Genomic DNA, 24186 nt, shown 5'->3' with positions numbered 1-24186 from the left:
CAAGACTGACTACTTAACTCTCAACTGCCTCCAACTTGCAGTGAAGGATGGATAACAAACATGGATGGTGCTCATCCATGAACGAATAAGGAAGAAGTTCCAACACTTGTTCAAACAGTAGCTAGAAACACAACATTACTTTTTTTTTGACAATTTGAAAGAAATTGGATTGAAAAATATTGCGGTTTTAAAGGTAGATGCAGAGAGGTAAGAAAACTGTTGTGTTTGAGATTGTATAGGTGTACAATAAAGATAGAAAATGCAAGAAACATTCAGCAGACCAGGAAGCAAATGTGAAAAGAGAAACAGAATTAGCTTTTCAGATCCCAGACCCTTCATCGGATGAAGGTCTGGGACCTGAATCTTCAGCTCTGTTTCCCTTTCTATAGGTGCTACCTGACCTACTGAGTGCTTGTAGCATTTTCTGCTATGTGATAAGAGTTAATACAGTTGATTGACATTTGGAGACATTCACATGTACAGTAGTAGTAGAGTTAGAAAGAGCACATCAGGGAATCAGTGAGTTAAAGGAACAAGAGTCAAACGATTGAACAAAAACAGTCTGGAGCATAACTGTAATAAATATGAAATGATGCTCTGTTTATAAGTTTATGGCATTCTGTTAATGGATCATTCCAACAGAAATAGACTAACTGGGAATTAAATGTGTGTATTGTTCTTTAACTTCATACTTTAACATGAGGCTAGGTAATATATTCATTTACTGAGCCAATAAATCTTTGATCCTAATTTCTAAATTCTTTTCAAACATGTTACAATACACAAAGTCAAGGTAAAGATGACTTCCAGTGAGTACTGTACCTGGCCGCTGCGCCACGGTAAAGCGGACAGTTTGATGGAGTATACTTTCTCTTTTTTGTTTTCAGTTTGATGTTCCTTTGCTGTGCTGTTATTTAAGCAGCTGTTGCAAACAAAATCAGAAAGAGACTGAGGAGAGAATACTGTTCGATTCCAGACTCTACCTGTTAGCAATGCATTGACTTGACTAAGTTATAGCAGCTTTTACCCTGGCTCAATCACAAACAACCTTGAACTCAGCCTAAATTCACATTAGAATATAATAAAAGTAGGAATTAGTTATATGATTGTCATTGATTAAGTGCACTCTTGACAACTTGATTTGTTTCTTGATCACACTTATTTACTTGTGCACAAGGACAGTTCAGGCCTTGTCACCAAACTGTTCTGAGACTCAGAATTGTCAATTATTATACAGATAATTGATTTCATTGAAACTGTGTGCATTTTCCAATTTCATTTTTTTTGCATCTATACTGTAAATACCAATTCACAATACATTTTTTCAGATGTTAATAAATAAAATCTATTTTAGTAAATTAACACTCCGCTCACTAGTGTGTGCCCAACAAACCTTTATGTATAACTTCGTCTTGGTATGCCTGGTGCCCTTGGGTCCTGAGCTTGAACAAAGAGGCTGTGCAAAGAGGAGCTGGGTTCTCAAGGACTGTATTCAGCACACTGTCTCTGACAACATATCATCTTAACCCTTGCCTTACTGAAACTTCCATGTGGGCCTTGTCATATATGTAAATAACCTGGATGAAACCACTTGATAAGTAAGTTTGCTGATTGACTTATAGATTGTGAGGCTTGTTGCCCAAGGATATGGGAAACATTGATCAGCTGGAAGGTTGAGTGGAGTGGTGGCAGATGGAATTTAATCCGGTTGCATGTTAGGTAACGCTTTTAGATGTGAGGTGACTCACCTAATACTGGCTAGGCATATATAGAAAATAAGACCAAAAGACATAGGAGCAGAATTAGGCCATTTAGCCCATTGAGTCTGCTCTGACATTCCATCATGGCTGATTTATTATCTCTCTCAATACCACTCTCCTGCCTTCTTCTCATAACTTTTGATGCACTTGCTAAACAAGAACCTATCAACCTCTGCTTTAAATATATTCAATGACAGCCTCCACAGCTGTTTGTGGTAATTAATTCTGCAGATTCACCACCTTTCAGCTGAAGAAATTCTTCCTCATCTCTGCTCTAAATGGGGTCCATCTATTCTGAGGCTGTGTCCTCTGGTTCTAGACTCACCCACTGTAAGAAGCATCCACTGTAGCTAAGCACTGCAATATTCAATAAGTTTCAATGAGATCCCCTTAATTCTTCTTCTAAACTCCACTAAGTACAAGCCTATAGCCATCAAACATATATTCTCATATGCTAACAATTTCATTCCTGGAGTCATTCTCGTGAACCTCCTCTGAACCTTCTCCAATGCCAGCACGTCTTTTCTGATATAAGGGGCCTAAAACAGCTCTCAATACTCCAAGTGTGGTCTGACCTCACAAAGCCTCAGCATTACATTCTTGCTCTTATTTTCTAGACCTTTTGAAATGAATGCTAACATTCCATTTGCCTTCCTTATCACCAACTCAATCTGCAAGTGAATCTTTAGGGAATCCTGCCCAAGGACTTCCATGTCCTTTTGCTCCTCTGATATTTCAATTTTCTCTGTTTAGTAAATAGTCTATGCCTTTATTCATTCTGGCAAAGTGCATGACCATTCACTTCCCTGCACTATATTCCATCTGCCACTTTGCCCATTCTTCTAATCTGTCTAAGTCCTTGTGCAGACTAACTCCTTCCTCAATATTATCTGCACCTCCACCTATCTTCGTATTGTCTGCAAACTTGGCCACAAAGCTGTCATTTCAGTCATCTAATTATTTGCATATAGTGTGAAAAGAAATGGTCCCAACACCAACACCTGCAGAACACCACGAGTCATTGGCAGCCAATCAGAAAAGGCTCCATTTATTCCCACTGTTTGCTTCCTGCCAGGCAGCCAATCTTCTATCCATGATAGTATCTTTCCTGTAATACAATGGGCCCTTGTTAAGCAGCCTCATGTATAGCAAAGGTCAAAGGTCTTCTGAAAATCCAAGTAAACAGTATCCACTGACTCCTTTGTCTCTCTTTGCAGCACACACAAAATGCTGGAGAAACGCGGCAGGTCAGGCAGCATCTAAGGAAAAGAGTATGCAGTTGATGTTTCATGCAGAGACTTTTCATCAGGAATTTGTTTATTCTACCTGTTATTTCCTCAAAGAATTCCAACAGACCTGTCGGGCAAGATTTCCCCTTTAGAAAACCATGCTGACTTTGGCCTATTTTATCAGGTGCCTCCATATACCTCAAAACCTCATCCATAATAATGGGCTCTAACATCTTGCCAACAACTGAAGTCAGGCTAAATGGCTTATAATTTCCTTTCTTCTGCATCCCTCCCTTCTTAAAGAGTGGAGTGACATTTGCAATGTTCCAGTCTTCCAGAACCATTCCAGAATCAAGTGATTCTTGAAAGGTCATTACTAATGCCTCCACAATCTCTTCAGCTACCTCTTTCAGAACCCTAGGGTACAGTCTATGTGGTCCAGCTGACTCACCTACCTTCGGACTTTAAACTTCCTAAGCACCTTCTCCTTAATAATAGCAACTACATACACTTCTGCCTCCTGACACTCTCTAATATCTGGCATTCTGCTAGTGCCTTTCACAGTGAAGATTGATACAAAATACTTCTTCACCATCATTTTCCATCAATCCAATATCCACTCTTGTCTCTCTTGTACTCTTTATATATCCAGGAAAAAAAAATCTTTTTGTAACCTCTTTTATATTATTGGCTAGCTTACCTGCATATTTCATCTTTTCTCTTATTTTTTTTTAGTTCTCTTTTGATGTTATTTTAAAAACACATCCCAATCTTCTAATCTCCCATTAATTTTTGCTCTTGTATATGCCCACCCTTTTCCTTTTACTCTCTTTGTATTCCCTTGTTATTCATGGTTGCCTCATCCTCCCTTTTGAATTCTACTTCATTTTTGGGATGTATCTATCCTGCCCCTTCTAAATTGCCCCCAGAAACACCAGCCATTGCTGTCCTGCCTTCATCCCTGCTAGTGTCTTCTTCCAATCAACTTTTGCCAACTCCTCTCTCATGCCTTTGTAATTCCCTTTACTCCACTGTAATACCAATACATCTGACTTTTATCTTCTCCCTCTCAAACTGCAGGTTGAATTCTATTACATTATGATCCCTGTATCCTTTACCTTAAACTCCCTAATCAAATCTGATTCATTACCCAACAGCCAGTCCTGAATTGCCTTTCGCCTAGTGGGCTCAACCACAAGCTGCTCTAAAAAGTCATCTCGAAGGCATTCTACAAGTGAGAACATAGAGCAGTACAGCATAGGAACAAGCCATTCAGCCCACAATGTTATGACAAAAAACAGTTAAAAAGCAAATCAAAACACCCTAACACTAATCCCTTCTACCTACACCATGTCTATATCCCTCCATCTTCCTTACATCCATGTGCTTATTCATCCTCGTCATCCAGCTCCAAACCGATTTTCCTATTCTACCACCCATCACCTGTCCTTATTGCATGCCTTTTCTATCTCCCATTGTAATTTGTATCCCATATCCTGCTTATTACTCAGAGACCTGTATATAACTCTCACCAGGGTCTTTTTACTGCAGCAGTTCTTAACTCTACCCACAAGGATTCTATATCTTCTGACCCTATAGCACCTCTTTCTAAAGATTTTATTTCAATTTTCACCAACAGATCCACTCCACCCCTTCCACCAATGTGCCCTTGGACATTGAGTTCTCAGCTATGATCTTCTTTCAGCCACGGTTCAGTGACACCACAATGTTGTACCTGCCAATCCCTAACTGCACTGCCAGATCATCTACCTTAATCCGTATACTGCGTGAATTCAAATACATTATTAAGGATGAGATGCTGCGGTACTTGGAGGCACATGATAAAATAGGCCAAGGCCAGCATGATTTTCTAAAGGAGAAATTGTGCCTGACATATCTGTTGGAATCGTTTGAGGAAATAACCAGTAGGATAGACAAAGGAGTGTCAGTGCATGCTGTTTACTTGAATTTTCCAAAGGCCCTTGACAAGGTGCTGTGCATGAGGCTGCTTAACAAGCTAAGAGCCCATGATATTACAGGAAAGGTACTAGCATGCAGCCAGCTGGTGGTGCAGTGACATCAGCGCAGGACTCCGGAGCGAAGGTTCCCGAGTTCGAATCCAGTCGGGCTGCTTCCGGGCACGCTTTCCATCCATGCCAGGTTGGGTGTGAGAAGGACGTGGGGGACCACTCACAGAATCTTTCCTCCAAGACAACCACTTGAAAAAAGTGGTCACCGAGGCTCTGGCAGAGTATGGCACACAAAAAAAAACTAGCATGCATTGAAGATTGACTGACTGACCGGAGCCAAGAGTAGGAATAAAGGGGGACTTTTCTGGTTGGCTGCTGGTGACTAGTGGTGTGCCAGAGTGCTGGTGTTGGCACTGCATCTTTTTACATTATATTTCAATGATTTGGATGAAGGAATTGATGGCTTGGTGGCCAGGTTAGTGGACAATACAAAGGTAGGTGGAGGGGCAGGTAGTGTTGAGGAAGGAGGATGCCTGCAGAGGATTTAGACAGATTGGGAGAATGTGAAAAGACGTGGCAGATGCAATATAGTGTAGGGAAGTGTATGGTCATGCTGTTTGGTAGAAAGAATAAAGGTGTGGACTATTTTGTAAATGGGAAGAAAATTCAAAAATCAAAGATTTGGGAGACCTTGTGCAGGATTCCCTAAATGCTAACTTGCAGATAAGGAGGTAAGGTGGTAAGGAAGACAAATGCAATGCTAGCATTCATTTCAAGAGGACTAGAATACAAAAACAATGTTGTAATACCAAGGCTTTATAAGGCATTGTTCAGACTGCACTTGGAGTATTGTGAGCAGTTTTGGGCCCCTTCTCTAAGAAAAGATGCGCTGGCACTGGAGAAGGTCCAGAGGAGGTTCATGAGAATAATCCCAGGATGGAAGGGTTTAACATATGAAGAGCATTTGATGGCTCTATGCCTGTACTTGCTGGAGTTTAGGTGAATGGGCGTGGGGGGTGATGTCATTGCAACCTATTGAATATTGAAAGGTCTGGATAAAGTGGATGGGGAAAGGGTGTTTCCTGTAGTGGGGAAGTCTAGAACCAGAGGGCACAGCCTCAGAATTGAGGGACATCCATTTAGAACAGAAATGATGAAAAATTCCTTTAGCCAGCGGGTAGTGAATTTGTGGAATTCATTGCCACAGATGGTTGTACAGGCCAAGTCATTAAGCATCTTTAAGGCTGAGGTTGATAATAATCAAGAGCATCAAATATTACAGGGAGAAGGCAGGAGAATGGTGGTTGAGAGGGACAATAAATCAGCCATGATGGAATGGTGGAAAAGACTCGATGGGCCAAATGGCCTAATTCTATCTTACAATACCACAAGTCCTGTATTAACTCTTCTTGATTTTGCACCCCCCGCCCATTTTACACTTCAGCTCATCTCACTGACTGCAATTTTGCCTTATCATCTGCTTGTCCTTCACAGTCTCACTACACAGTGCATCTACTTGTATACCAACTGCCCAATGCTCAGCCCCATTACTCCAGTTTCCATCCCTCTGCCAGATTAATTTAAACTATCCCCAACAGTTCTAACAAGTCTTCCCACTAGGATATTTGTCACCTTCAAATTCAGGTGTAATTGTCCTCTTTGTACAGGTCATACCTTCCCCAGAAGAGATCTCAATGACCCAGAATTCTGAAACCCTGCCTCTTGCACCAATTCCTCAGCCACACATTCATCTCTCAAATCATCCCCTTCTTATTCCTCATCCTACTCCTATATGCCAGGGATCTTGGAAGTATTGATGTAGGGAGTGCACTTGGAATGCAAGCTCTTAGCTCCATGAAAATGGTGACACAGGTGGATAGGGTGGTGATGAAGATATTGAGCTTGAACTGGAGATTATGCTGCAGCTGTGCAAGATGCTGGTCATTGCCGCACTTAGGATTTTGCATGCAGAAGAGATTCATTAGGATGTGGCCTTGAATGGAGGGTATTATTCTGATGGGAAAGTTATTCCACAGAGTGTGGTGGATATAGAAACCATAGAAACTACAGCACAGAAACAGGCCTTTTGGCCCTTCTTGGCTGTGCCAAACCATTTTCTGCCTAGTCCCACTGACCTGTACACGGACCATATCCCTCTATACACCTCCCATCCATGTATCTGTCCAATTTATTCTTAAATGTTAAAAAAGAACCTGCATTTACCACCTTGTCTGGCAGCTCATTCCATACTCCCACCACTCTCTGTGTGAAGAAGCCCCCCCTAATGTTCCCTTTAAACTTTTCCCCCCTCACTCTAAACCCATGTCCTCTGGTTTTTTTCTCCCCTTGCCTCAGTGGAAAAAGCCTGCTTGCATTCACTCTATCTATACCCATCATAATTTTATATACCTCTATCAAATCTCCCCTCATTCTTCTACGCTTCAGGGAATAAAGTCCCAACCTATTCAACCTTTCTCTGTAACTGAGTTTCTCAAGTCCCGGCAACATCCTTGTAAACCTTCTCTGCACTCTTTCAATCTTATTTATATCCTTCCTGTAATTTGGTGACCAAAACTGAACACAATACTCCAGATTCGGCCTCACCAATGCCTTATACAACCTCATCATAACATTCCAGCTCTTATACTCAATACTTTGATTAATAAAGACCAATGTACCAAAAGCTCTCTTTACGACCCTATCTACCTGTGACGCCACTTTTAGGGAATTTTGTATCTGTATTCCCAGATCCCTCTGTTCCACTGCACTCCTCAGTGCCTTACCATTAACCCTGTATGTTCTACGTTGGATTGTCCTTCCAACGTGCAATACTTCACACTTGTCAGTATTAAACTCCATCTGCCATTTTTTAGCCCATTTTTCCAGCTGGTCCAAGTCCCTCTGCAGGCTCTGAAAACCTTCCTCACTGTCTACTACACCTCCAATCTTTGAATCATCAGCAGACTTGCTGATCCAATTTACCACATTATCATCCAGATCATTGATATAGATGACAAATAACAATGGACCCAGCACTGATCCCTGTGGCACACCACTAGTCACAGGCCTCCACTCAGAGAAGCAATTCTCTACCACCACTCTCTGGCTTCTTCTATTGAGCCAATGTCTAATCCAATTTACCACCTCTCCATGTATACCTAGCGACTGAATTTTCCTAACTAACCTCCCATGCGGGACCTTGTCAAAGGCCTTACTGAAGTCCATGTAGACAATATCCACTGCCTTCCCTTCATCCACTTTCCTGGTAACCTCCTCGAAAAACTCCAATAGATTGGTCAAACATGACCTACCACGCACAAAGCCATGTTGAGTCTCCCTAATAAGTCCCAGTCTATCCAAATGCTTGTATATTCTGTCTCTTAGTACTCCCTCCAATAACTTACCTACTACCGATGTTAAACTTACTGGCCTATAATTTCCCGGATTACTTTTCGATCCTTTTTTAAACAACGGAACAACATGAGCCACTCTCCAATCCTCCGGCACCTCACCTGTAGACAGCGACATTTTAAATATTTCTGCCAGGGCCCCTGCAATTTCAACACTTGTCTCCTTCAAGGTCCGAGGGAACACCCTGTCAGGTCCCGGGGATTTATCCACTTTAATTTTCCTCAAGACAGCAAGGACCTCCTCCTTTTCGACCTGTACAGTTTCCATGATCTCACTACTTGTTTCCCTTAATTCCATAGACTTCATGCGAGTTTCCTTAGTAAACACAGACGCAAAAAACCTATTTAAGATCTCCCCCATTTCCTTTGGTTCCGCACATAGCCGACCACTCTGATCTTCAAGAGGACCAATTTTATCCCTTACAATCCTTTTGCTCTTAATATACCTGTAAAAGCTCTTTGGATTATCCTTCACTTTGACTGCCAAGGCAACCTCATGTCTTCTTTTAGCCCTCCTGATTTCTTTCTTGCACTTCTTATACTCCTCAAGCACCTTATTTACTCCCTGCTTCCTATACACGTCATACAACTCCCTCTTCTTCTTTATCAGAGTTGCAATATCCCTTGAGAACCAAGGTTCCTTATTCCTATTCACCTTGCCTTTAATCCTGACAGGAACATACAAATTCTGCACTCTCAAAATTTCTGCTTTGAAGGCTTCCCACCTACCGATCACATCCATGCCAGAGAACAACCTGTCCCAATCCACACTTTTTAGATCCTTTCTCATTTCTTCAAATTTGGCCTTCTTCCAGTTAAGAACCTCAACCCTAGGACCAGACCTTGTCCATGATCAAGTTGAAACTAATGGTGTTATGATCACTGGAACCAAAGTGCTCCCCTACACAGACTTCTGTCACTTGTCCTAACTCGTTTCCTAACAGGAGATCCAATATTGCATCCCCTCTAGTTGGTCCCTTATTGATTTAGAAAACTTTCCTGAACACATTTTACAAACTCTAAACCATCTAGACCCCTAACAGTATGGGAGACCCAATCAATATATGGAAAATTAAAATCCCCTACCACCACAACTTTATGTTTCCTGCAGTTGCCTGCTATCTCTCTGCAGATGTGCACTTCCAATTCTCTTTGACTATTGGGTGGTCTGTAATACAATCCCACTAATGTGGCCATACCTTTCCTGTTTCTCAGCTCCACCCACAAGGACTCAGTAGACAAGCCCTCTAATCTGTCCTGCCTGAGCACTGCTGTAATATTTTCCCTAACAAGCAATGCCACTCCCCCACCTTTCATTCCTCTGCCTCGATCACATCTGAAACATCAGAACCCTGGAATATTAAGCTGCCAGTCCTGCCCCTCCTGTAGCCAAGTTTCACTAATTGCTACAATGTCATAATTCCACGTGTCAATCCACGCCCTCATATATGGACAAACTGCCAGATATGGTGGTGGAGGAAAGTTGATGGATAGGTTGAAGACATTTAAAAAGAATTTGGAAAGGAACATAGGCAGGAGAAGTATAATTGGCCAAATGCAGGGCAATTAAATTAGCATAGATTAGCATTTCAGTTGACATGGACAAGTCAGGCCAATGTCCTGTTTTCATGCTGTTTGACTCCATGAATTTATCAATCTAAGAGTGAGCATTCAGCACGTTGAACATATTCCTTTGAACATCCACTGGAGTTTATTTTAAAATTGAATCTGCTTAACTTGTACACAAATAAGGGAATCCATAGGGAGCAACAAGTCCTGCATTCCACTAATCAAGTTCCTTTTCACTTTTCACCTCTGTTCTCCACTTCCTATGTACCTAAGGGGTTTTATTAAGGAGTTTTATGTGTATGCACGTATGCAGCAGGGAGACCAACATTGCTGAACAGCTAATGCTCATGATTTATCATTGCAGTTTCATTCAGAATGCTTTACCAGGACTTTTGACAAAGATAATGACCTAGATTTTATCCACATACATGGCATTATTATTAAATGAGCTTCTATTTCAGATTTTTTTTAAAGCTACCTTATGGCCTAGGATCTCAGAATTTCTCAAGGTTAATTTTTGGTTGTAAGGCTGGTGTACTAGGTTGCATGCCTCTGATGCATCAAGATGAACACAGACCACTTGCCCACACCTTCTTAAGTGCCTCCACACTTTAGAGTTCTGTCATGGAGTGGCTTATCAACCCAGCCTCTGCATATTTCTGCTGGTGAAGAGAGTCCTGAAGAAATTGTACTCTTTACTCTTCATGAGAGACTAAAGATTTTGCAACAAACTATTAATGTTTTTACTAGGGCTGTGGTCATGCCGTTTCCAATTTCTCAACATTTAAAATTTTTCCTCTCAGGACTTTAATTTTATTGTCGATAATTTCCCCTTCGGGGATAGTTGCCAATAGAATAAATATACTTGCCAATAATTCACTCTGTATGATAAACTTTCTGTGAAGAAAGATTTCTAAGGGAAGAGAGTAAAACAAAGCATTGGTATTTGGTTTAATATAAAGGAGAGCCAACTTAGGCCCGATGGGTTAAGCGGCACCTTCCTGCTCTTTGAAACACTATGGTTCCATTAGACAATAAAATGATCTATTTCCCTCAGGTACAATAGGCTGGATAATAATTATTTCAATCTGTTTACCACACTCACTGCCTGCGAAGCCCTGTGACCACACTAAACTTTTGTGGCCCTTCAATTCATGAAAGTCTGAAGGGCTCACTTTAGTGGCATTTCTGGGATTGGAGCAGTCTGTAAGTGGTTGCCAAACCTCTGGATGACACATCCCAAGCCTCTCTCCCAGCTCCCTTCTGTCAGCCTTTAATAGCCTGTGACTTGGAAGGACACAAATTATGTTTTGTAGTTCCAAATTAAAAGGAAGGGTTTAAAAGAGGAGCTTCAAAGTATAAATTCTTCCTTACCCCTGTCGTAAAAGTGTAACTCCTGTTGAAGAATTATACTCTCTAAGTATTTGGCAAGACTCCACATGGAGCGAGACGGCAGTCTCGTTGCTTTTGGCAATGATGCTCATGTATAAGTAATCCTTACTGGTGGCATTAAATGGAGAATCTGGTCCAGCTACCCTCCAGCTTGAATTGAATTCTTTGCTGAACTGGATTTCAAAGCTGTAGACTTCAAAGATCTTGTGGATGGCATCACCGAGTACATTGGCTTGTTCACTACCTTTACTGGATCGAAGGAGTTTGCACATCAGTGGGATAGCCACCCTCTGCAGCTGCTTTGATGTTTTGTTTCTGCTCCGGCTGACAATTTTATTTGTGAAGATATAATGAGTGTCATCTTCCTGAAGGAAAGAAATAAGTGACATTAATCCAAATAAGAGGGAAATGTTCATTTTTACAGACACACTGGGGAAATCTCTTGCCCTCTGCTAGTTCTGCAGTATTGGCAGGAACATTGAAGTGCAGCCCAGTCTACTGCTTTTCCAGTTACCCTGTATTCCATTGTCATTGTGCAATAAGGCAGGAAATTATTACGTGTCGGCTGGAGGAGAAGGTGGCGGTGTGACACAGCGCGTGCAGCCTCTCTGGTGATGAATATCTGTAAACTGTCAAGTAGGAGGCCATGCACAATTCTGATTTGATGGAGGCAGACGTGAAAGCACGGAGGAACATCTGGTGAAACTTCTGAAATGCCTGCTTCGCTGCTGCTGCTACTGTGTGATCCGAAATTTCTGGAGGAGAAGGCCCCGAATCCTCGGCTTTGCCTGTTGTTTGGCGGCCGCGGCCGGGGCTGGGGCCGGGGCCAAAGTGCTCAGCAGAGGATGGTGCTCGGTGCTCGGTGTCGGAGGGCTGGTCGGAGGCTTGAAGTTTTCGGACGGACTCAGAGTCGGACTGTGGTCGGGTGCTTCCAGGGTGCTGCATCAGCAAGTTTGCAGTGCTGGAAGCTCATGGCAGGGAGAGTTTCTTCCTTCTACCGTCTGCGAGAGATGTTGGGGCTATTGGGACTTTGAGACTTTTTTTTACCATGCCCATGGTCTGTTCTTACCAAATTACGGTATTGCTTTGCACTGTTGTAACTATATGTTATAATTATGTGGTTTTGTCAGTTTTAGTCTTGGTCTGTCTTGTGCTTCTGTGATATCATACCAGAGGAACATTGTATCATTTTTTAATGCATGCATTTCTAAATGACAATAAACGAGGACTGAGTGTCCCCATAATCTAATCTAATAAATTAACAAGGCCACAGAATGTTTTCTTTTCCCGGTGTTTTAGTCTGTGAGACGGCAAGCCCAAATGAACTTTTCATTGGAGATTATAGGTAACCTTTGCAGGCTGCAGAGTCTAAATGAGGACAAGCAACAAACTTCCAGTATCTTCGAAAAGGTAAGCAAGACATTGTATCAGTGTACAAGTACAAGTGACAGGTGTTGGAAACAATCCACTGTTACTTCCCTGGCAAGAGGAGTCACAAAGGCCACTGATGAGGGATGGCATACATGACAATGTTAAGCTTCCACAAAGCCAGACTCCAAGAGTCGATGAATCATTGATTAGAATGTGCCCAGAAAAACCAGGTTACTAGGCAGTGACCAGCTCAATGCAATGCACATCTGAAAGCACAAGGCTGAAATTCATCACTACCGTCCCACACAGTGGGCAGAAAATTAACTCTGAGGTCCATTATGAACCTACAGCCCTGACTAAGATATACCCATCGCATCTGGCAGAATGTCCAAGGACTCTTCCTTCATCACCATAGCACTGAGCAAAGGCAGCTGCTGTAATCTGATTTCTCTCCCTGCCATGCTTAAACATGCTATGTGGGAGGATGTACCAGAAAGTCGCTGCTGTGGTTTTGATATTGCATAAGGAAGGTTTCCAGTTGCCTCCTTTCTCTCCTTTGGCCCCAATGACATTTTGTGGAAGTCTCAAGCTCTCCAGGGGCCTACGGGGCTGCATCTCTCATCATTCATGGGGAATTTTTGTCTCCTTTGCCCTTACAGTCCTGTTACACCCTGCTCTAGGCTAGTTGCTGACTCCATCATGGTGCCGTCAGTCGACCACAGATATTCCATGTCCCCCCAAAAGAAAATCAGAGGAATGGGGTGGGGGAGAGAGGATATGGCAGGACAGTTGGAATTTGGGCCAGAAAGGTTTAATTCTAGCTAGAGTGTCAGCAGGAACTGCACAAATGAGCACATGTTGATACTGGAACTCAGCAAGTCATGCAGCATCTATGGAGGGAAGATAAACTGTTATTGTTTGGGGCCAATTCTGGTTCAATGGGTGATAATTAGAGCTGGAAACACTGAACCATTTTCCAACACTTAACCAAGGTTCCTTGATCCATCTGGGATCAAACAATCTCTCTTGCATGAGGAACTGTAAGTAAGCTCTCCCACCCGCCCCTCCCCCCACTTTCATGATCCCAAATACAACTACTTACATACCAGTAATTCAGTGCCACACTCTGAGAGGGGAATTGCCAGCAGCAGATGAGTGCTGTTCCCAGTAATGTTACAGGAAGCATCATTGAGTTGCAAGCTGTCGTCCGGTAGATTTGCTGCCAAATTCCTTGGGGCAGACAGAATCATTGCATTGGACAAACACTGCAAATCTGTGACAAATAGAGACATGGATGAGCCTTCCTGCCATGTTGCAATAAACCTACATGTCCTTTACACAATGAACAGTGTTAGCTTCCTTTGTGAAATAGGAATTTATTTCTCAATATAAACTCCTAATTTCCTAATTTGGTGTCAGCTGTCAACTGATGCATTAAATCTCCCAGTCCTGTAAATGGTGTTATTAAATAGTCTCCTCTCTCTATCATAAAGCAGCAAACTAACTGGATAATCCAAAACTGTCATGTATCAAGAGCATCATCATAGAAATTTATATAGGCAGAACAGATCACTCAGTCCACTGTTTCTTAGGTCATGCAAGCTGTATTCAGAAAGTTCTGAAGGAACTAGTTAACATAACAAATCTTTAAACACTGAGCAGCTGAAGGATTTTGGAGAATAATTTTTTCTTTATAATTAAGAAAATACATATTGCAGCAACTGTTGGCTGGTTCTCTTTGCAAAATAAATTCTCGCTTAGAGGAAGTTTAATCCCTTGTAAGACATTTAATGCTTTCAATGCAGCCAATTTATGAAACTTCTTGAGAAATCTGGTTTTGATAATTGTCATACTTTTTTGGTGACAAACAAAGGGCCCTAGAGCAGTGTCATCAACAAAGAAACAAAAAAATGACATGGGGGAACAGGAAGAAATGTTAGGAAATTTGCCAAAGGCGGTAGGTTTTAAAGAATATCCAAAAGGAGGGGAAGCAAAATTTATGGAGGAAATCTAGAGCTTTGCATACATTAATGTTAATCTCAAATATTAAATTAAACATTTAAAAGTACTATCCCCTTTTCAAGTTTGTCCTATTGTTTTACTTTAATGTTATTCCATTGAGTAAACTTTTATAAAATCAAGATTGTATCTTCCACCTGTCAAACTGATGGAGGAAAGTGTAAAGACCAGTGATGAAGAGGGGGAATCAAATTATAGGGCAGAGCAGTTGGAAATTAACTTAGTTGCAAATAGAGATTGAATTTAGCGGGTCAGGTAGCATCTATGGAAAAGAGTAAACAGTCAACGTTTCAGGCGAAGACCCTTCATCAGGTCTGACATGGTGACTATTTACTCTTTTCCATAGATGCTGCCTGGTCTGCTGAGTTCCTCCAGCATTTTGTGTGTGTTACTTTGGAATTCCTTATGTTAGAGATTGAATTTTTCAGTTTTTACGTTTGGTCCAATTCAATTTACCAGTTATAATATTTGGCAAAATTGTTCATTTTCAAATATTTAAAATTTGATATCAATGCATCAATTTTTGGTTTCTATAACAAGTTGAAATAAATCAATAATTACCATAATTAATACTTGCATATTTAGTCACCTCACGTTTCCCACTTTCACCGGTTAATTTTACTTCAGCCATCCCCCATGCCCAGGTTTTGCATTTCCTAGTGTAAGTTATGATGTGTCTATAGACAGATGCCATTAATCAGTTAACTGATCCGTATTTTTAAAGTATTATTCTTAATGTTAACATTACAGAACATACTGCCAATGTGGAGTTTTATTATCAAAACAAATGTCTAGGTATTGTCTTCAGAAGTATGCTTCTTATCATCAGTAAAACCTCAAACAATCAAACTGGAATTATAAACCAGCAAAAGATTTATTTTAGCTAATGCGATCAAACAGACTGAAGATCATAATATTGTTTTTTATCTTATGACAAGCATTCTGAAATAAAGAAACAATGAAACAAGACACATTATTCTTACTTTCTTAACACTGGTTTTTCTGATAGCAGTCGGTATTAAACATTAGCAGAGAGTTTTCATTCAGCATCGTTTTCTCTACAAAATTCTCTTTCTTAAGTAAACACAAGATTGTCACATCACCTCTGATTTACCACTAGCTCTCAGAGGAAGGAAATTAAACAGCTGTGAATTAAACAGCCTTTCCAGATGTAGTTTTGTAGACCTTAAGACCATAAGATAGAGGAGCAAAATTAGGCTGTTAGGCCCATTGAGCCTGCTCTGCCACCTATTTTCCTTCTCAGCCCCAATCTCCTGCCTTCTCCCCGTATCCTTTCATGACCTGTTTTACTGTATTGAGTTTCTCCAAATTAAGATGTTTAAATTAGCAGTAGAATTCGATAAACCAGCATTCAGTAATTTGGAAATTCTGATGATCTAGCGCCTGGCTCACTCGTTTATCTGAACTGTGAGCTAAGAGCTAGCCAGAGCTGGCATCAGGAATGTGGCAGGGACTGGGGTCCAGACTGTTTTCCAGGTCTATGTTGGGAACATGGGGGGTGGGGGTGTTCAGGGGGCTTGGTAAATTTGTAGCTGGAACCAATCTCTAAGGTGATTGATAAATCACCAGATTCACTGGAAAATTAGCATACTGCTGTAATAACATGTGTTTTTGGGTGTTAATAGGAGTAACTTGCAATAGTCCAGGAAATCTAAAAGAACGAGATTATTGGAGTTGTCTATCATTGTTGTAAAATGTGTGTGCTCACTGGGTTTACTTTGAGGCCCATTTCAATGTGTATAGACTAATACCCTCCATATTCTACCTCTGGAACTCACTGCACACATCATTACTGCCCAGGGAACATCACAAGACAATCCTTAAAACGGGCGAGAGCCCTGAAGGAATATTTGTTGTCCACAACTAATATTTCAAATACTGCAGTTGTTCAGGACTCCACTGAACACAAAATTACATTTAAATCAGTCAAAATTAGGTCATTCAGAAGTAGTTTTATATTCAACCTGGACGATATTAGTTTGTGGGTATAACTACCAGAAAGAGAGAAGCAAATGTTTTTAATAGAGCTTTCTTTTCTGCGGTCAACTACAATTCAGAATAGAACATAGAGCGCAATAGTACAAACAAAAGGGTTTTCAGCCATTTGTGAATGTGCCAGCATTCTGCAAGTGCAAGTCTCCTCCCCCCTTTAGCCCAGCATTTCAAAGATTCAAAATACATTTATTATGAAAGAATGTATAAATTATACAACCTTGAGGTTTGCCTGCTTACAGATAGCCACAAAGCAAGAAACCCATAAGAACCCAACTGAAAAAAAACACCCAACGCACAAAGAAAAAAAAGCACAAATAATGCAAACAATAGAAGCGAGTAACAGCATTCCGAACTGAATTGAGTCCTTAGATCTGAATCCCCTGAATAGACCCAAAGGCTCAGTCTCAGTTTGTCATATTAGTGGGTAATATTGCCGCAAAGCTCACTGACACTAAGCACAGCAGCCAGGGGCAGTCTCACACCCTCCGTGTCGCAGCGAGAGGAGTGAATATCGTGGAAGAGCAAGGCAAATCACCCCAACTCTTGCCTCTGGTCCCTACACCCTGCCTTTCCAGCTATTGAAGTACTGAATGCACACAAGGTGATGACATGAAATTTCAAACTGATGAAGTGCTTTTTGTTGAACATGAAAATTCCTACCTGGGGCTAGTGACTGTTCTTCAAGCAAATCTACAGCAAATAAAAAACAATAAAAATTAGGATCATTATTATACTTCTAATTCGTCAGGCTAAACTAAATAATATCAGTAATAACTTCCCACACAACTTTATGCCTTTTATTTCTAGTGACTTGGCCTCTACTGCCTTCTGTGCTGAAAAGGTCCACAGTATTGCCTCCCCAAGTGAAGAAATTTTTCCTCATTTCAGACCTGAACATCTTCCCTTTACTCTACCACTATGACCCCTTGTTCTAGACTCTTTAGCCAGAGGAAATAGCCAGTCAGTCTGGTTCTGTTCTGTCAGAATTCTATTTCAAAGTGGCGCACAAACACATTTCTAAACTAGTGAATATAATCAAGGCACCCCGTCTCCTCCTCTATGAATATTGCTGCCATCCAGGAATCAGTCTGATAAACCTTTACTGCACTATGGCAGTATATTCTTTCCTAGAAAAGAACATCAAAATATCAATCACAAAATTCCAGGTGCAGTTTCACAAATACCCTGTATATATGTAACAAGACATCCTCAATCCTGTACTCACAACCTCTTTCAGTGAAGGCCAGCATATTATGGATTTTCATAATTGCTTCCTGCATCAGAATTTATTGTTATAACAACTGGTGTCCAAGAACACCCTAGTCCCTTCATACGTCAACATTTCCTAGTCTGTCACTATTTAAATAAACTTCCTATCTTCTTTTATATTTATCAAAGTGGATTAATGTCATATTTATGCATATTATACTAGGTCTGCATTTGCTCAATCATTCAACTTGCATCTTTGCAACCTTACAATCCCACCCAGTTTCAGACAGTATCTTAAGCATTTACCATTGTGTCATCCCACTGGCCATCCCTCCACCAACCCATGGATGTCCTACTGTTTTGTCTGAAGACTTCCGATTGGATAATTGGCCTTTGATTGTTGCTTTAGTGATCAAGGAATGTGCAATTATTATATTATTAAAACTTACTTTTAATTATTTATTCATTAAAATTATTAACTCATGCTTTAATGATATGATTATGCCTTACAAATTTGAGTCCATTGCTATAATTTTCAAATGTTTATCCCCCTGTCATGAAATTGCTGGTTGCCATTCCATGTCATTGCATGTTTCATAATTTTACTGTAAAGAACATCATAAGAACTAAATACCCTCTTGACCTGATCCTCCCACCAATACATGTTGCACTGAGAATTCCTGAAAGATAATGAGGAACAGAAATTCTGGTTAGATATTCCCTTCATTTTTTCCAGAGATAAACCCAATGAAGTCTACTATCTCAGAACAAAGCAAGGATCGAAGCTGAGGTTTTGCTTTTGAATGGGAACTATTTTAATGGACAGGCTGAGCTTTTCTTGATTTCATTTTCCAGCTGGCATATATTCCACATAACTCCAGAGAATGCAAACAAATTATTCAACTGAAAATCACAGCAAAAAATTATGTAACACTGAATGACAGAGAATGAAGATGCTTCCAAAGAAAAGATATGTACAGTACTTGACATAATTCTGAAAGCTAAAACTTGCTGAGCTCTCATTTAGATCCTATGCTCAAGTCATTGGAAGACTTGGATATAAAGATTCTCTATCCCTGCAACAAAACATCTTTGAAAACCTTTAATTCATTTCCACATTAGAATGAGAAAGTACAATTAAAACTGTAGTTTTAGCAATACATACTCAGCACAATCCAAATGCATCGTGGTTCTGACTGTAATCTGAATGAACAGAAAATTAACAATTAGGAGCCTTTCTAAAGTTTGGAGTAACAGTAAAACACTAAATTTTCCAACTATTACACAGGATCATGACTGAAATCTTAATCTCCACTACTAAAAGGGTCAGTGACACAAAATACAATTCAAATTACCATGGTAACCCTTTCTCAATCCTAGATGCATCTGGTTTGAACTCTAGTCCAGTTTTAAGAACATAACACTGAGAGAATGCTGGACAACCCCAACCTTCACCTTTTGAATGGATTACAAAACAGGTCCATAGTTAAATAGCGACTGAATACCCCACAATATAATTTGTGGAGTTCTTTTCTTTTGATTTACTGGCCAACATTTTTCAATCTTACTGAAATCATGATATGAAAAATACAAGTTTTATTCAAAATAAGAATAGGGAAGGGCAGCTTTGATTTCTTTTGGAGCTTCAGAGCAATGTCTTTTTTCTCCTACATAAAGGAAGATTTATCTCATCGGATGTATTGAGGGTGGGAAGTGATGTACCTGACCAAAAATCATGGTTTTCATTCTCCTTTGGGTTACGTTGCCGTAGTTTTATTGCAAAATAAATCTATTTCATTAGTACTGATAACACAATTTCCCTCAAATCAGTTTTATTTTGATTGAATATTTGTTTATTTTCAATGGAGACTTAAATTTTATTGAAATCCTCCTAGTTTATTTATATCCCATAGATATGTGTAATCATTGATAGAAAATGTTGAAGTGATGACATTCACTCAATCTGAAGGAAGACTCAGTCCGACAATGACCCTTTGTTTAGGGTAGTTGTTTACCCTGAAGATGTTGTTGAGAGAAAGCACACTGGAACTTGCTTTGGAACACCATGTACACCCACTGACCACGAAACATTCACCGACACAGATCTGTCATCCATACTCCAGGTATCTGACTTGACCAATCCATGGGGACCCACCACTGTAAAGGCAGTGATCCTGTCAAAAGAAATATAGGAAGGTAAGGAATTAAGGATCTCCTTAGCTCTCAACATTTAAATCGTCCATCATTGTCCCTGTACCTAAGAAAATCAAGGTAGCATGCCTGAACAATTGGCATCTTATTGCATTCAACTCAATTATAAGCAAATGCTTTGAGAGGCTGGTTAAAGACTACATCTGCAGCATGCTACCACTCACACTGGACCCTCTACAACTCATCTACCAAAAGAGCCAGTCTACCGATGAGACCATAGCCACAGCACCACACACTGTCCTCACTCACCTGGGGAAGCAGGATGCATACATTAGAGTGCTGTTCCCGGACTACAGTTCAGCACTGAACACCATAATTCCCTCCAAACTTGACAGGAAACTTAGAGACCTTGGCATTCAACCTGCCATGTGCAGCTGGATCCTGGACTTCCTATTGGATCGCCGACAGGTGGTAAGAATGGGTTCCCTCACCTCGCCCCTTTGACCCTCAACACAGGTGCCCCCCCAGGGTTGTGTCCTGAGTCCCCCCCTCTATTTTTACACCTACAACTGTACTGCCACACACAGCTCCAATCTGCTGATCGAATCTGCAAATGACACAACACTGATCGGCCTTATTTCTAGCGGTGATGAGATAGCCTGCAGAGGAGAGGTTAACACCCTGACATAGTGGTGCCAAGATAACAACCTCTCCCCCAGTGTCCAAAAAACAAAAGAGCTGATCATGGATTACAGGAGGAACGGAGACAGGCTCGCCCTGATCAACTTCAACCGGACTGCAATTGAGAAGGTGAGTAGTTTCAAGTTCCTCAGTATACATATCACTGATGATCTCACCTGGACTGTACACACTGGCTTTGTGGCAAAAGAGCACAACAGTGTCTCTTCCACCTCAGGCGACTGAAGAAGTTCAGCATGAGACCCCAGATCCTCAAGACCTTCTACAGGGGCACCATTGAGTGCATCCTGACTGGCAGTATCAACACCTGGTATGGGAATTGCACCAACCTTGATCACTGGGCCCTGCAGAGAGTGGTACAGGCAGCCCAGCACAGCTGTGGTTGTGAACTTCTCTCCATTGAGGATATTTACAGCAGTAGGTGCGTAAAGAAGGCCTGGAAGATCAGCGGGGACAAAATAAACTGTTTTAGCTGCTTTTGTCTGGCAAACTGTACCACAGCTTTAAAGCCAGGACCAACAGGCTACAGGACAGCTTCTTCCTACAAGCCATTAGACTTATAAATTCACATTGTGAACATTGTGATGGGGTCATAACGCAGAGATTTTTACTCCCTCACGTTGTGGGTGGATGTAAGATTTAAATCAATTCTAATCGAGTCTTTACATTGTCAGTGGAGTTAAGACTAAGCCCCTCAAGGTAAACATTAGAAGCTTTGCCACATTCATTGGTAGGGAAGGGAAGTCTTTGACAGAACAGACTATCGATGGAATGCTTTTGAAAGAATGAATGGTCTTTTGACATGACTTTTTTTGTAAGCCCTAATTCTTCAATGAATTTCCACACACCTTCAGGATTGCAATTTGTGTTAATAATATTACTCTACTCACTTTAAACCTATGACCATGTGGCTAAGCACAGCTCCAATGCCATATTCAAGTTTGCTGATGACAGCACTGTTGTGGGCCGTATCAAGGGTGGTGATGAATCAGCATACAGGAGGGAGACTGAAAATTTGGCTGAGCAACCACTTATCACTCCATGTCAGCAAGACCAAGGAATTGACTAGGAGAGGGAAACCAGAGGTCCATGAGCCAGCTCTCATAGGAGAATCGGAGGTGGAGAGGGTTAGTAAATTTAAATTCCTGGGTATTACTATTTCAGACGTCCTGTCCTAGACCCAGCATGCAAGTGCAATTGCAAAGAAAGCACTGCAGTGCCTCTACGTCTATGTCATGCCTGCAGCGATTTGGCATGACATCCAAAACTTTGATAAACTTCTATAGATATGTAGTGGAGAATGTACTGACTGGCTTCACCATGGCCTGGTATGGAAACATCAATGCCTTTGCATGGAAAATCCTACAAAAGACAGTGGATTCAGCCCAGTGCACCACAGGTAAAGCCCTCCCAACCACTGAGCATATCCATATGAAATGCTGTCATAAGAAAGCAGCATCCATAATCAGAGATCCCCACCACTAAGTCACACTCTCTTCTCGCTGCTGTCATCAGGAAGACTGTACAGGAACCTCAGGACTCACACCACTAGGTTCGCAACCAGTTACTATCCCTCAACCATCAGACTCTTGAAGTAAAGGGGATAAGTACATTCACTTGCTCCATCATTGAAATGTTTCCACAACCAATTATGTTACTTTAAGGACTCTATCCCATGAACTCATGTTCTTGTTATTTATTGCTATTTATTTACATATACTGTATTTGCATTTGCACAGTTTGTCTTCTGCACTCAAATTGAGCTTTCATTTATTAGATTAGATTCAACTTTATTGTCATCGTGCCGAGTACAGATACAAAGCCAATGAAATGCATTTAGCATCTGTCAGAAATGCAAAGAATAGTGTTACTTACAAAATAACTACAAATAAAAAAGTGCTACAGCACACAAATATAAAAGTACTGAGACAGTACAATACGGATGCAATACTGCTTAGTGCTGTGATGAGAGGTTCAGCAGTGTCACAACCTCAGGGAAGAAGCTCTTCCTGTGCCTGCTGGTGCGGGAGCGGAGGCTCCTGTAGCGCCTACCGGATGGGAGGAGAGTAAAAAGTCCATGGTTAGGGTGAGATGCATCCCTGATAATGCTTTTCGCCCTGCCCAGGCAACGTTTATGGTAGATGTTCTCAATGGTGGGCAAGTGGGTGCTGATAATCCACTGGGCAGTTGGTGAGCATGCTCTCAATGGTACAGCGGTAAAAGTCCGTCAGTATCCTGGTACAGAGAAGGGATTTCTTCATGCTCTGCAGGAAATAAAGGTGCCTTTTTGATCAGGATGGAGGAGTTCAGGGACCAGGTGAGATCCTCGGAAATGTGGACACCAAGGAATTTGAAGCTTGATACATGCTCCACTACAGTTCCATTTATGTAGATGGGGACATGAGTGTGACTCCTGGCATGCCTGAAGTCCACAATAATCTCCTTGGTCTTCTGGGTGTTAACGGCCAGGTTATAGTTACTATTCTATAGATTTGCTGAGTATGCCCGCAGGAAAATGAATCTTCTCAGGCTTGTGTATGGTGACAAGGGGTGATTGATAAGTTCATGGCCTAAGGTAGAAGGAGTCAATTTTAGAAAACCTAGCACATTTATTTTTCAACATAGTCCCCTCCTACTTGTACACACTTAGTCCAGTGGTCGTGGAGCATACAGGTCCCTTCTTTGTAGAAGTGGTCCACAGCAGGGGTGATTGATACAGTTTGTGGTCTAAGGTGGAAGGGGATGAGTTATTAACTTCAAGCTTTCTGCACTTTCATTCAAAGAGTTGAACTGCACGTGCATGTAACGAGAGCGTCTTGGACCTCCAGGTGGTCCACAGCAGGGGTAATTGATAAGTTTGTGGCCTAAGGTATAAGGACATGAGTTATACAGCTCTCGTTACATGTATGTACAGTTCAACTCTGAGTGAAAATGCAGAAAGTTTGAAGTTAATAACTTATCTCCTTCTACCTTAGGCCACGAACTTATCAATCACCCCTGCTGCGGACCACTTCTGGAGGTCCAAGCTGCTGACTTCTATAAAGAAGGGATCCGTATGCTCCATGATCACTGGGCTAAGTGTGTAAATGTAGGACAAATAAATGTGCTAGGTTTTCTAAAATTGACTCCTTCTACCTTAGGCTACAAACTTATCAATCACCCCTCGTATATGTACTTTGATAATAAAATTTACTTTGAACTTTATATTACAAAGCAGAGAGACAGAACCAAACTCTGTCATTTTCATTAAAGAAAATGAAAAGTGCCCCCAGTAGGTAAATACATTATCCAATATGAAATTAAGCCACATAGACCAAAACGAATATTAATCCAGTTTCAAACATGTACTAACTGAATTGGCCACAGCGCTTTGAGGGTAAATGCATTCTAA

General features: G+C 41.1%; 1 protein-coding gene across 2 annotated transcripts in view; it reads right to left on the bottom strand.

The window, feature by feature from the left end:
- Positions 1-24186, bottom strand: part of LOC140205154 (uncharacterized) — a 71849-nt gene that overhangs the window by 11254 nt on the left and 36409 nt on the right. For both annotated transcript variants that reach the window (XM_072272435.1, XM_072272434.1), the window contains exons 7-12: positions 19961-20119; positions 19111-19148; positions 17397-17426; positions 13808-13974; positions 11313-11695; positions 823-922 (exon numbers count right to left, since the gene is read on the bottom strand). In XM_072272435.1, the coding sequence (XP_072128536.1) occupies positions 823-922; positions 11313-11695; positions 13808-13974; positions 17397-17426; positions 19111-19148; positions 19961-20119 (877 nt within the window). The remainder of the gene's footprint in view (positions 1-822; positions 923-11312; positions 11696-13807; positions 13975-17396; positions 17427-19110; positions 19149-19960; positions 20120-24186) is intronic.

Source organism: Mobula birostris, chromosome 11 (genome assembly GCF_030028105.1).
Source record: "Mobula birostris isolate sMobBir1 chromosome 11, sMobBir1.hap1, whole genome shotgun sequence".
NCBI lineage: Eukaryota > Metazoa > Chordata > Chondrichthyes > Myliobatiformes > Myliobatidae > Mobula > Mobula birostris.
This window is presented reverse-complemented; position numbering and strand designations above follow the sequence as displayed.